Here is a 15,052-nt window from a genome sequence, read left to right as displayed (position 1 = left end):
ACAAAACGAACTTGGCATCTGGTAATGTTACTGATGAAAGCTCATTGATATACACAAGAAAAAGTAAGATCCCAAAATGGAACCTTGTGGGACCCCACATGTAATTAGTTCCCAGTTGGATGATGCCTGATAGCTTGATACATGTCTCTTTCCTAATAACACCCTTTGTTTCCTGCCAGAGATATAGGATTTCAACCATTTTGCAGCATTTCCTGTTACACTATAATTCTCTAATTTACTTAAAAGGATATTGTGATTTACATAGTCAAATGCCTTTGACAGATCACAAAATATACCAGTTGCCTGAAATTTTTTGTCTAATGAATTAAGCACATTTTCACTGTAAGTGTAGATAGCCTTCTCAATATCAGAACCTTTGATAAATCCAAACTATGACTTTGACAGAATGTTATTTGAGATAAGATGGTTATAAAGCCAACTGTACATTAATTTTTTGAAACTTTTTGGGAATGCTGGCAACAGTGAAATTGGATGGAAATTTGATGCTATTTCTTTATCTCCCTTCTTAAACAGTGGCTTAACTTCAGCGTATTTCAGCCATTCAGGAAATATTCCACTGATAAATGACTGGTTACACAGATAGCTTAATATGTTACTTAGCTCAGAATAACATTCTTTAATTAACTTAGTTGATATTTCATCATACCCACTAGATGTTTTTGATTTTAAAGATTTTATGATGGACATTATTTCTGTTGGGGAAGTGAGGGTCAAATTCATATTATGGAAGTTGCTTGATATTTCTGGTCTGAGGTATTCCATAGCAGCATCTACCGAACCTGACAACCCCATCTTTTCAGTGACAGTTATAAAATGTTTATTAAAAAGTTCTGCAACACTATACACATCAGTCACCAATGTATCATTTACTCTTAATGCTATTTGTTCCTCTTCATGTCTGGTTCTACCGGTCTCCTCCTTCACTATATCCCATATTGTCTTTATTTTGTTATCTGATATGACTATCTTTTCCTTGTAATATATTTGCTTTGACATCTGTATTACAGTCTTTAATATTTTTCAGTATTTCTTGTAATGTCCTATTGCATCAACATCGGATTGACAGGTACAGTTTTCTTTTTGTTTTACAAGATAACCCTATTCCTCGAGTAATCCATGGCTTTTTTGTAGACTTTGCTCTAACCTTGGTAAGTTTTGGGGGAAAACAGTGTTCGAATAAGGTAAGCACTTTATTAGCAAAAGCGTTATATTTTTCATTGATGCCATGAGCACTGTAAACATCAGTCCAGTGAATGTCTCTGAGGAGTGTCCTAAAATAATCAATTTTTGGCTTATTGATTACCCTCTTGAGCTCAGATTTAACAGATTTTATATCCTGTTCAGTATTAACATTTAACAGAAGGAACTGCATGTCATGGTCTGAGAGGCCATTGACTATTGGTTTTGTAATATAATTTTGTTCATTGAACGTTTCTATAAAGGCATTATCAATGGCTGTTTGTGAGCAAGTGGCTACCCTAGTGGGGAACTTTACAAAAAAAACGGCTCTGAGCACTATGCGTATTAACTTCGACTTAACTTCTGAGGTCATCAGCCGCCTAGAACTCATAACTAATTAAATCTAACTAACCTAAGGACATCACACACATCCTTGCCCGAGGCAGGATTCGAACCTGCGACCGTAGCAGTCGCTCGGTTCCAGACTGAAGTGCCTAGAACCGCACGGCCACTCTAGCCGGCCGGGAACTTTACAGTGGGAATTAAGTTGAATGATAGTATTACTAACACAAATAAGTTCTTATTGGGAGAGTCTTTAAGGAAATCGACACTGAAATCATCAGCAACCACTATTTCTTTGTTTTTGGTTGTTAAATGGGCCAGTACAGCTTCAAGGTGGTTTACAAACAGACTAAAGTTACCTGCAGGTGCTCGATATACACTTAATATTATGAAGGATTTTTTGTGAAATTCTATTTCTGTTGCACATGCTTCCATATGCTGTTCTAGGCAAAATTTATGAATGTCTATGTTCTTAAATTTATGACAGTTCCTAATGAATGTGGCAACTCCTCCTTTCTCCATTTCTGATCTACAAAAGTGAGATGCTAACCTAAACCCTGTAAGACTTAAAAGTTCTATACCAGTGGTCACATGATGTTCAGAGAGGCAGATTATGTCAGCTGGGTTTGAAGTCTCTAATTCATCTATGCATTTAATTAATTCATTAATTTTATTTCTCAGTCCTCGAATATTTTGATGCAATAAAAATAGCTGACATTTCACATTGACGGAGTTAAAATTTGGTAGAGTTATAATATCTGCTGACTGTTGAAAATTCTTATCCAATAGCTGTTTATGCTGATGTAATAAGCTGGAATTACGTTTTTTGATTTCTTTCTCAAACTTAAGGTTTGTCTCAGTTCTAACCTCTCTTAAAATTTGCTTTCTTTCTGTCCTCCCTACCCTAAAAAGGGTCTTTTCTGAACCCTATAATCACTGGTATTTTACCACTCATGACAGTGCCTCTCCCCTTAACTTTCCTGCTATTTCCCCAGCCAATTTACCCTTCCGTTTCCTGTTGAGGTGAAGGCCATGCCTACCCGCTACTTTCCGGAAATGCTGGTTAAATAATGAAGACGTACGCTAATTTAAATTGTTGGAGAGAGCAAGGAACAACTAAACGAAATTCTATAGATTTGCTGCAGCAGAACGTAAACAGAAAATACGACTGTACGGTGTTCTCGCGTTTTCTGCTTTATTACGTAAAGAAAAATGAAACTTTTAATGGTACACTTAAAAGGCACACTAATACACCTATTTACCACGTAATCAGTACTAATCTATATGTTTTATAATCTAAAATGACTTATCTTTATGAGAACACCAAAACTCGCGCTAGTCGCCTGGTTGCAGGGCTGCCACGATGTATTTAAACGTATTTGTAAACAACGTTATCAGTTTTTTTTTGTTTTTTTTTAGATTAGAAGACAATGCAGCTGTAGACAGGTATGTCTCATAGCCAAAAAAGCGCTACGAAAATAGTAAATAAATTATATTAGTAGACGCTTCCAGGAAGGTGCGCTGCCTCGCACGGAGCGTCAGTAGACTATAGATAATATGGATAACCACTAGAAAATGATACACATACAACTCTAGCTCTAGCCCTGGACATTCACTAAAGCTCAAATTTTTTGTGGATAACGTTTCGCACCCATGTTATACATACTAAATGAAAAGACGCGTACCGTTCTCAATACTTTTATTGAAATATAATGGATAAAGTAATTTCACATACTATAGTCTCAAATTTCAACTACTTCTGATCTTTTCGTTCCTCTGACTGGTTGCCAATTATGTTCAATCATTGTCTCAACTAATTATTAAAAGCTTTCTTTTCTCTATTTCTGTTATGCTCACTGTTAATAATACCTGCGAGAGAAAATAAAGTAGCATTCACCATGTTAACCCTGAGCGAGACAACCTATAACTGGTGTGCAACAACTGTATTCCGCGTAAAAAATTAGGTGCATTTTGTTTTTGATAACGTTACGGAACTAGACCGTCAATTGAAAATTTTAATAACAGACCTTCAAGGGTGTTCTTGTTTTCATTGCACGACGTATCAAACAAAGACGGTGTCATCAAAATCTGAGTGCATCAATTTTTTACGACATATATGCCAAAAACAGAATGTTGCAAGCGCAATCCATTGAGAATAAACAATGGAGGGACTTTCCCAAAATACAAAAGGTACTTAATAGTCCTGTAGTTGATTCTGAATTGACGTTTGACGCATTATTCCCAATGTAGTCGTCGTGTCGTGCATTGACCACTATGCTGACACCAGCGTCACAGCCAGTTAATACGAGTGTTGCGGGGTGGCCATTCCAAAGTGGCGTGTGTGGGAAACTATGGGATGGAATCTGTACCACCGCGGGGGACGTCTACGAGGGTGCTTCTCAGTAACAACAAAGAGGTCGATGGCTGTGGCTCAGTAGGTGCCCGTGGCTGGCAGATAGGGAGTGAGTGTGCTGACGCAGCGAAATTCTGAGGCAGTACAACAGCTGCGACGGCACCCTTGCTGACTCAGGTCAGGTGTCATCTCCACATCAAGTGTGCTTACACAGCGGGATCGGCGTACTTTGCACGAAACACAAGGCAGTTGGTAGAAACATGGGGACGCCTCAAGTTGAACCCAGGACTCTCGAAGATTACCACGATATGGTTACCAGTGAATCCACTTCGTTGACTGCTGATAGACCAGCTTTAACCCAGCTGATAACGCTGCTCGATGACGCTGTAGCAGCTATACCACACATGTGGCTGATGAATGGTGCAGAGGCTGTACCGGTCCAATGTATGGCATTAATGGAACACTGCTAATGGCTGAGCTAGTAGTTCACATTGTCGATCCAGCTGGGAGTATTACTGTTGTGTTGGCAGAAGAGCCAACACCGTGTTACGAGAGGAGGCCGAAATGCACCCGTTTTAGCTCACGCAGGCTGGTGTGAGGAGGGAAGAACTATACTGACGTGAGGTCTGGAACATGACAAGGAATGATAATTCAGAAAGCGGACGTAATTAGTTTGATGCTTAACTTTAATCCATTAATGATGAACGTCGCTCTTGACGGTACATGATTCACAATATCACTATCAATAGTAACTGAATATGGCGCCTTGCTAGGTCGTAGCAAATGACGTAGCTGGAGGCGTATGTATACAGTGAACCATCGCTAGCAAAGTCGGCTGTACAACTGGGGCGAGTGCTAGGGAGTCTCTCTAGACCTGCCGTGTGGCGGCGCTCGGTCTGCAATCACTGATAGTGGTGACACGCGGGTCCGACGTATACTAACGGACAGCGGCCGATTTAAAGGCTACCACCTAGCAAGTGTGGTGTCTGGCGGTGACACCACATTTACGACTGGAGTTCGGTTCCCGTCTTGTAGTCAGTTGTGGACACTCTGCTTGGTGCCACCGTATTTAGCAATCCCGTCCACCGGTAATGCACTGCACAAACGTTACTGAAGCGTCAATCTCCAGAACTACGTAGATATCTAGCCTGCACATTCCATGGCTGATTTTGACTTCCTTCCTGAGGCCGATGCCGCAAAACCGTTCTTTTAATAGTAATACCTTCCCCACGTACGGCCACAGTAGAGCCACCACATTTAAAAGTGTGTATCCTGAAGATAGAGCTTTGCGATGATGATGATGATGATATTTGGTTTGTAGGGCGCTCAACAAATCAAATGGATCTAAGCACTATGGGACTTAACTTCTGAGGTCATCAGTCCCCTAGAACTTAGAACTACTTAAACCCAACCAACCTAAGGACATCACACACATCCATGCCCGAGGCAGGATTCGAACCTGCGACCGTTGTGGTCGCTCGGTTCCAGACTGTAGCGCCTAAAAGCGCTCGGCCACTCTGGCCGGCGGCGCTCAACATCGCGGTTGTCAACGCTCGTACAAATTTCCATTCCTTATACAGCTATTTTCACGAATGATGATGAAATGATGCGTACAACACAAACACCAAGTCCCCGAGCAGAGAAAATCGCCGACCCAGCCGGGAATCGAACCTGGGACCCCATGATCCAGAGGCAGCAACGCTAGCACTAGACCACGAGCTGCGGACGTGGAGCTTTAATTCAGCAATATTTGCAGATGCCAACAAACCGATATTATATTAAGATATAATAAACCGTATGTGCATCAGTTTTTAATCCCTCGTGTCCTGCCGTTTATAATACGCATTCGTGCAGCGACCAGGAGCATTTGAAGCCCATAACGATACTGGGTGGACAAAAACATCGAAACACCAAAATACAACACATTGCCATGGCTGATACGGGGTCGCAAACCGTGAGCATTCAAAACAACTTCCAGTCGTCCCGCAACGGATAAATACAAGTTCTGCAAGGTTTTCGAGGGAATCTTATATCATTCTTCCAGCAGTATAGTGAAGTTTCAGATACGATTATGGGAGCGGATAGCGACCACACACATCTCCCTCCAAAACAGACCACAGATACTGAGAGCTTGTGATTGCAGTGGCCCGGGAAGAAGCGACTATTCACCCTCGTGCTCGCAAAACCAGTCCCAGATTTGCGAGAAGTCTGAACAGCCTTCTTGGAACACAGCATCACCCTTGAAGAGCAAACATTGTACGAAGGAGTGGACTCGATCAGCAGAAATGGTTACATAATCGTGAAGAGTAACCATCAGGCCCATGGAATAACACGATATGGCTGCACAAATCATCAAAGAGCCCTCGCCGTGTTTCATTCTTGAGACGTAAACTCGCCCAGAAGCAGGAAGCACTGTGGAACAGGACTCGTCCGAACAAATGACATTCCTCTATTACTTTCCCTGTATGCGGTGTAAATCAGCGTACTGATCCGCTAGAAATTCCAAACACTCCGACTACCTTGGTTACAGAATTACAATCCAAACGAGTACCAAGAGTGCCCACACACAAAATCTGTTTGATTCGACATAATGTATTCATAACTATACAGAACATCGTTCTGACCACGACTTACACTTGTAATGTGTTGAGGACATTGCACAGGTACCTCTCGTGGTCAAGTACAACAGCGCAACCTTCAGGCTTGACTAGGGTCTCTATTTACGTACGAGCATTCACTTCTCGCGGTGTTTCCATAGTTCTGCCCAAACCCCGTATGGGTGCTCATATTTTGCTGGTGCACGTCCCAAATTTTATGTATCCATTATACTGGAAGTTGTGTGTTTATAGTGTACTGAATCTACTTAAGTGCAATATTGATCATGACTGTTCAGATATTTACATTATTTTCTCTACTTGCGTCAAATTTTTCTCGTGATTGATTAACCAGCCTTCAACCGATAGACGCAACGTTGCGGTATATTTTTAAATTACAGCTGTATGACTGCAGAGCTACATTCATATATCAAATACTGATGTCAACAATTCAGAAAGTAAAAATCTCTGATATGTTGTAGTTGATAAATGAATTCAACTGCTGATCAATTTTCGAAAGAAAGATAATTTTCAAGTCTGCCACTTCTTCATGTAGATCCCTACGGCTATATTTCAGTATGTAATCTAGTTACTTTTGATGCGAGCTGTACCGCGCGGGATTAGCCGAGCGGTCTAGGGCGCTGCAGTCATGGACTGTGCGGCTGGTCCCGTCGGAGGTTCGAGTCCTCCCTCGGGCATGGGTGTGTGTGTTTGTCCTTTGGATAATTTAGGTTAAGTAGTGTGTAAGCTTAGGGACTGATGACCTTAGCAGTTAAGTCCCATAAGATTTCACACACATTTGAACATTTTTGATGCGAGCTGTGTGTCAAGACTTAAGAAGTCCACAGTTTCAGTCATGATACAGTTTTACAATATGAACGTAATGTGCCCTGACTAACGTATTAATAATGATTTTGGTCTACTGACAACCCTGAAATGAAATCTTAATCACTTGGCATTAAACATATAGAGTCTACTGGTGTTCAACAGTAGAGTTATTAATGTAATATGATTGTAGATGTGCTGTGCTCTCCACTGTGCAGGTGATCAAGATGCTGGTAATCGTGGTGACGCTGTTCGCAGTCTGCTGGCTGCCACTGCAGACTTACAACGTCCTCCAAGACGTCTTCCCCTACATCAACGAGTGAGTACACGCCTACACAGTGGCCGTCTACACCTCCCTTGTTTCAATATCATTCGACGTACCCAAACCAAATAATACATTTGTAAAATTGATCACACTAGCTCTAGCAGAATAAGAAGAAACATGAGTATAACTCGCACTCTCAGTGGAAGTAGTCGAAAAAGGAATCCACTCGCTGGGGCATTGTCTACTTTCGGCGAAACCGTGATCAAAGATATATGTAAGCGGCACGGCTATCAACAGTAGTACGACGTAGTCAGTCTTACCACTTACCCATCGCTGGTTCTCTCCAACATTTGGAACTGTGCGAGCCTTTTCAGTAGAAGCCATTGTCTTCCTGGTTGGTTAACAATGCTACTGTTCGCACCCCTTTATGCGGGGCAAGGGCAGTCGTTGTTCAGGTTTTCTGTGGAACAGTCGTATAGAGTGCCAATTTAAGACCTAAGTGAAATAGTCACCGTTTAGTGTGCCAAGCTGAGAGGGGTGGAGGGGAAGCAGTTATTCGCATTGATTGATAGAGTTGTTGCACATTCTCCTGAGGGATATCGTGCCAAATTCGGTCCAATTGGAGCGTTAGATCGCCAAAATAACGAACTGGTTGGAAGGCCTCTCTCATAATACCCCAAATGTTGCAGAGATCCAGCGTCCTTGCTGGCCAAGGTCGAAGACAAGCAGTACAAACTCTCGCCGCATCCGGGCGGCCTTATCTTGCAGGAATGTAAGCCTAGAATGTCTTGCCATGAAGGTCAACAGAACGGATCGTAGAATATCGTCATGTACCACTGTGCTGTAACAGTGCCGCAGGTGACAAACAGAGAGGTCGGACTATGCAATGAAATGGCATCCCAAAATGCCAATCCTGGTTGTTGGGCAGTATGGCGGACTACAGTCAGATTGGTATCCCATCGCCATCTGGGACGTCTCTAAATATGTCTTCGGCCTGGAAACTCATTCACTGCAGTAGAATTACCTTCAGGTATGACTACCGCTTCGAATTGAGTCACAGGGACCAGAGACGACTGCGGTGGCATACCAGCCTAATGGTCGCCTTCCATACGGCCCGAAGCGAGGAGTGATGGCCTGAGGTGCCTATTGTTTTCGTAGTTAGACCCCTTTGGTTGTCATCCGCGCCATCTTTGCAGCACAGCGGTACGTCGACGATCTTCTACGCCCCGTCTTGGGGTCCTTCATGGCAAGCCATTTTGACTTTACATTTTAGGTTCAAATGGTTCAAATGGCTCTGAGCACTATGGGACTCAACTGCTGTGGTCATAAGTCCCCCAGAACTTAGAACTACTTAAACCTAACTAACCTAAGGACATCACACACATCCATGCCCAAGGCAGGATTCGAACCTGCGACCGTAGCAGTCGTTACATTTTAGGAAAATAATGTCCACTCGCACACGGTGAGAGTTTCTACTGCTTGTCTTCGTGCTTGCCAAGCCCTACCTTGGCCAGCAAGGTCTGATCTTCCCCTAACTGAGAACGTCTGGAGCACTATGGGCAGGGCCCTCCAACCAGCTCGGAATTTTGTCGATCCAACGTGCCAATTGGAGAGACTTTGGCACGATATGACTCAGAAGGAAGTCCAACAACTCTATCAATCAATACCATCCCGAATACCTGGTTGCATGAGGGTCACAGGTGGACTAACGCGTTATTGGCGTGCTCAATTTATGAAGCTTTTTCTGTTGTTTTTTTCTGACTTCCGGCACGGATGTTCTGGCTGTAGAGAAGAACTACCACACTCGCTTGTTTAGAGAAGCGACGGCAATATACAAACATGAGAAAGAAGAAAGCCTCAGAGCGAATGGATCCTGAATTCCCGTTGTGCAGCGAGGGACCGTTGCAAGTAGCAAGAAGTGAACCGCACCGAATATGACCACAGAAAGCCCTTGGACGTTGGTGCGCCAGATACATATAGTCTGCGGCCACGAACTCGACTCCAGTCCACCACCAGCAACGGAGGGTGAAGCTTTGACAATACCAGCCACTCATGCTGGCGAAACGTCAGAAAAACATCAAACAAACTCCGGGCGAAGAAATACAGACAGAAACCAACAGGGAGTTGGTCAACAAATGGCCATGAAAACCTTAACAATTTTGTACTTTTTCTCTTGAATAAATCATCCAAATTCTCTGCAATCATAATGAGTAGTCTGTCTCTACATATACATCACGTCTACCGATTTTCATCTCATTCGGATGATTTCTTCATGGTGTAGCGGTTTTATCTTTTTATCCTTTCTTTCTTTCTTGCTTTCTTCCTTCCTTCCTTCCTTCCTTTCTTTCTCTCTTTGAGTGTGTGAACAGTTTGCGCATGTTGATGAACTATCAGTTTGAAAGTTTCTAATCGAATGGTAGGATAACAGTGAGTGCTTAATCAGTTCATTCGTGAAGCGTGCGCGTAATTGCAAACGAAACCAGTGGTCAAATCAGTATCATCAGTTTTAATAAATAACCCGTCGGTGGGCTATATTAATACTTAAATAATTATCAAGATTATCGTGTACTTTTATAGCGCGATACGTTAATTAGGAAATTCGATACAGCAATGGCAACCTTCAGTGTGAAAGGGGAACTAAATTTAACCGCTAGGACGAGGATAGCTGGGTCTAGCCATTCTAAGGAAGTGTGTTATTTACGAACTCAGCAGACGAAGTAAATTGTATGAACTGCTTTTCTTTCGAAGCAACGTTTTCATTTAAAATTAGATAGCGAAAAGAGTCACGTATTAGTTTTAGGCAACGCAACTAGGTCTATTAACCATCACTTTCCTATGTGACATTTGACATGTAATTCTCAAATCTTGGTAACAATTTGTTTTACTTCAATGAAAGGATAGAGGTACAATTCTTTCCCGTGTATAAACTTGTGTAAATGGTAGTAACATACAACAAGCACGACCAGCTGCACTGTTATCAGATCGAAGTCCGATTTTTGGCTACAGACGAAACATTATAGAATTTAAAACCTCTAAACCCGTCATGTAAATAAAAGTACCCTGACAGAGAATGTGGAAATATCATTCTAGCTTTCCGCAATTCTTTTAGCAGTGCATAAGTACCGTTAAGAGAGTGTTCCGAGGTTTTAATTCGCATTAAATATTTCAGAGCTGATTAACTCTGTAGGTCGAATTTAAACTGATAATTGCTCCAAACAAAGGAACAATTCTCATATTTCATTGTCAGCATTGTTTTTCGTGCTGGTGCTGGTGGTGTCATGTGCTTACCTTGCCACTTAACGTATCTCTCTTCAGCCCTGTCTACCAGAAGTAAGGAAGACATGAACAGTTAGGACACTTACAGTAATCATGTACACTAATCATTGAGGCTTAAAACAGAACATTCTATATAAATTTTATGTAGTATGTCTCACATTTAGGTGGTTGTCTTATTCCATATACAATGCATACGATTTTATTCTTTGATTAAAAAAATGAAACAACACAAACTCTAGGTTTGTTGTTTATTCATAAAATTTGATGACAGTTAATACAGGGTGGCTTCTTCAAAATATTACTATTGTCATTATGCACGTATCTTATGCACATATCCGAAATTTAGCCACTAAATAAACTGGGTGTTCAGGAATACGTAACAGTCAGCACAATATTTTGCATGTCTATAATTCATAGATAAGCAGGAGGGAAGTTCAATACGTAATGCAGCATATATTTTTTCTTAGCCAAATTCGGTTGAAAAAATGTCGAATTTGTTGTGAAACATCGTGGAATATTCCGCTCCAGCCTCTGTCGTTTTATGAAGTTCCGATAGGTGGCGGCGCAACACGTAGCCTTAAAAATGACATCTGTGGCGGAGGTGCGGTCCAAGAGAGAGCTGTCACTGAGTTTCTTTCGACTCAAAACAAGAGCATCGCAGATAGATACGCGATTCCAGAAATTCTATGGGGACCTTGCCGTGAACAGAAGCACGGTTAGTCGTTGGGTGAAGCGCCTGTCATCATCACAACAAGGTCACGCAAACCTGTCCGATCTCCCGCGTGCCGACCGGTCGCAGACAGCTGTGACTCCTGCAATGTTGGAACGTGTGGACACTCTCAGTTGAGGTGACCGACGGATCTCACACACACACACACCTCGTTGCACGACTACTGGACGTCTGTGTCAGTGGTGCTGGCACACACGTCCACCAGTTGCGGTACTCAAAGGTGCTTGCCAACTGGGTTTCTCTTCGCCTAGCTGCAGACCATAAAGAGCAACGAAGGACCATATGTGTGGAATTATTTGCGCGATACAAGGCTGATCGTGAGAATCTTTTGTCGAACATCGTCACGGTGATGAAAAATGGGTCCATCACTTCTAACCGGAAACAAAACGGCAATCTCCTCCGAAGGAAAAGCTCAAAGCCGCATCTTCAGCCGGTAAAGTCATGGCGACGGTCTGTACGGCGTCCTCCCTCCTGTCCAACGATAAACGCTGAAGTGTATTGTACTACCCTCAGGAAGTTGAAGAAACGACTTCAGTGTGTTCGTCGTCATAAAAATGCAAACGAAATTCTCCTTCTCCGTGGTAACGCAAGGCCTCGCTCAAGTCTACGCGGCTGAGAGGAGCTCACAGCACTTCATTGGACTCCTTCCTCATCCACCCTACAGCCCGCATGTCACACCTTCCAGCTTCCAGCTGTTTGGCCCAATGAAGTTTGCACGCCGCGCTAAGCAGTACTTGGATAATGGAGAGGTCATTGATGGAGCAAGGCATTGGCTCCGACGTCGACCAGTTGAGTGGTACCAAGCGGACATACATGATGATGATGATGATGATGATGTTTGGTTTGTGGGGCGCTCAACTGCGCGGTTATCAGCGCCTGTACAAATTCCCAACCTTTTCTCAGTCCAATCTCCTTACTTTCATGAATGATGATGAAACGATGAGGACAACACAAAAACCCAGTCATGTCGAGGCGGGCATACAGGCCCTGCCAAAAAGATGGCGTGGCGTAAGGCCATCGTATTCCATGTAGATTCTGTTGCAAAATAGGCTTTTGTAGCCAAAGGCGTGGGGAATTTTATAGTGCATTGGAATCCTGAACAGAACCAACCTGCTTTCAGAAAAAAATGTGTTGCATTACTTACTGAACGCAGCTCACATAACTTTAGGTATTACAAAATCGCAGTGCCTTTTTACAGTTGATACAATATCCTGTTTCTCTTCATATTTATTCCATATGCAATACGTTTTTCGACACCTGTCTACAAATACATCATAAATCACGTTGGCAACAGCTCAGACATCTTTTTTCTTTGATATCTTTCATGCATACGTGAGGGCATTAGAAGACATAAATTATATTGTTACACATGTTTATTTTTTGTATGGTGTCACCACATTTTAAGTACAGCTATTTTCATTGCTAGAAATACTTTTAGGAGTTACATCTAGTTTACCTAAATGAAACCATAATTCCAGACCCCTAGTCCACAGTTTTCGATGAACATACTCGCATGGCGCAATGTTCCGTTCGAGGTTGCAGTCTTTCTTACGCTTACTCAAAACAGTGTGCTAGTGCACCGTAACTCAGTAGAAAGCACTTCATCTACACAGACAGTCTGTTGGTGACTTCCTAGGTCGTCTTATATCTTTTCTACATGCTGCGTTAAAGTTAATATTAACGAGGGCCGTCGCGCGTCACCTACCACGTAGTGTTTCAAATTCTTCTCGGGTTTCCAGCCGGATCAAACTGTCATCTGAACACAATATTTCAGAGATCCACATGACTGCCATCATCAGATGAGAAAAGCTACGCTGCTCTCGCCGATAACTGATTTCACTCGCAAATGACTGCACCTTTATGTACATCGGAAGTACAATTGCACATGCGCTAATTACAGTGCGCATGCGCTCAATCATTCCTGCTGCCCCCTTGCGCAAAGAGAGTTGCAGCGCCTCCGGCGGTGAATACTGTTGAAAACGATACATCGTTACAAATGATTATTCATAGCCGACGAGTCAGATACCGCTGTTTCTTCATATCTGATAAAACAGGACTCCACGTTTTACTTAGCGGGTATCTTTTATCACGATTAATGATATTATCTGCTAGTCTAATTTCGACAGCCGGCCATTGTGGCCGAGCGGTTCTAGGCGCTTCCGTCTGGAACCGCGCGACAGCTACGATCGCAGGTTCGAATCCTGCCTCGGGCATGGATGTGTGTGATGTCCTTAGGTTAGTTAGGTTTAAGTAGTTCTAAGTTCTAGGGGACTCATGACCTCAGATGTTAAGTCCCATAGTGCTCAGAGCCATTTTTCTAATTTCGACAGATTCCTTTAAAACACAATCTCAGTACCGCGAAGCATTTGCAGCTACTTGTGTCTCATTGTACAGCATCCTGTGTCCCTCTGTAAAGCAATCCTCAGCCACCGCAGATTTATCTGGTTGAAACAATCGCGTATGGCGATGATGTTCAATACACCTGTCGTTGACGGTACGAATAGTTTGGCCACTGTAAATTTTCCCGCACTCACGTGGTACCGTGTACTGTTGTCTATATCGGATTGACTCCACAAGTACCACTTAGCGCAGAGCTCCCTTTACGATGTAACGACCAGTTCTTCCCAGAAATTATTCTTTGTCTTTGATAAATACGTGTTATAGCCACACGGCATTCGTTCCCAAGAAGAAGCGTTGGGGGAGTCATTATGGTATAAAAATATACCCTTCTTACGGTCTGCTCTTACTTTTCAGTGCGTTGTGAACGTTGCCGTAAATATTTCCAAACGCACCCAGTCAGACGTACCAAATAAATGACATATAATACTTGTTCCAAAATCATAATGCCCCAAGTGGCTTTAATTTAGACCAAATCGTTAGCCCACGAGTCTAGTTTTTCGAAAATCAAACACAAATTGTTTGACACAGAAGTGCCAAAGTACACTTATAATTTTGTTTCAGTATTATGTGCAATATGTAAAATGCTGTTTTTGATTACTGGATGTAAGATCCACCTGTTATGCAAAACACTGTTTCCCCGTATGGACCCAAACGTACCCAGCATTGTTACTGCATCCTCAGTGATTTCCTTTATTTTTATCCTTATTTTACGTTATGGATTTGCTGTTATACTGGTTTTGATATTATAATATCTTTGTGTAGATAAGTCACCCAAATCCAATTAATGTCATTATTACAGATATTGAGTATATACCCTTATATGCCCTTGTAACACTATTTCATTTATTAAAACAGCAGCAGTTATTGTTTGATACATGTTTATCATCATCTTCGATTTCTTAGACAGGTCTTTCATTACCTGCATTATTTCGCTCAAATAGAGAATATTTTCGTTACTATCCAGCTATTATTTTCTGTTACTATTTCAGTTATTTTCAGAGATTCTATAAAAGCTAAAAATGTTTGTAGGCTTACTTGTTGTAGAACACTGTCTTATTTTAACTTGT

General features: G+C 42.2%; 1 protein-coding gene across 1 annotated transcript in view; it reads left to right on the top strand.

Moving 5' to 3' along the window:
• LOC126419457 (tachykinin-like peptides receptor 99D) overlaps positions 1-15,052 on the top strand; it is a 423,909-nt gene that overhangs the window by 322,329 nt on the left and 86,528 nt on the right. Inside the window, exon 2 of the mRNA XM_050086645.1 lies at positions 7,533-7,633. Within this exon, the coding sequence (XP_049942602.1) occupies positions 7,533-7,633 (101 nt within the window). The remainder of the gene's footprint in view (positions 1-7,532; positions 7,634-15,052) is intronic.

The sequence above is a fragment of the Schistocerca serialis genome, chromosome 9 (assembly GCF_023864345.2).
Source record: "Schistocerca serialis cubense isolate TAMUIC-IGC-003099 chromosome 9, iqSchSeri2.2, whole genome shotgun sequence".
Classification (NCBI taxonomy): Eukaryota; Metazoa; Arthropoda; class Insecta; order Orthoptera; family Acrididae; genus Schistocerca; species Schistocerca serialis.
Note: the sequence above shows the minus strand (reverse complement) of the source record. Positions and strands in the feature narration are given on the sequence as shown.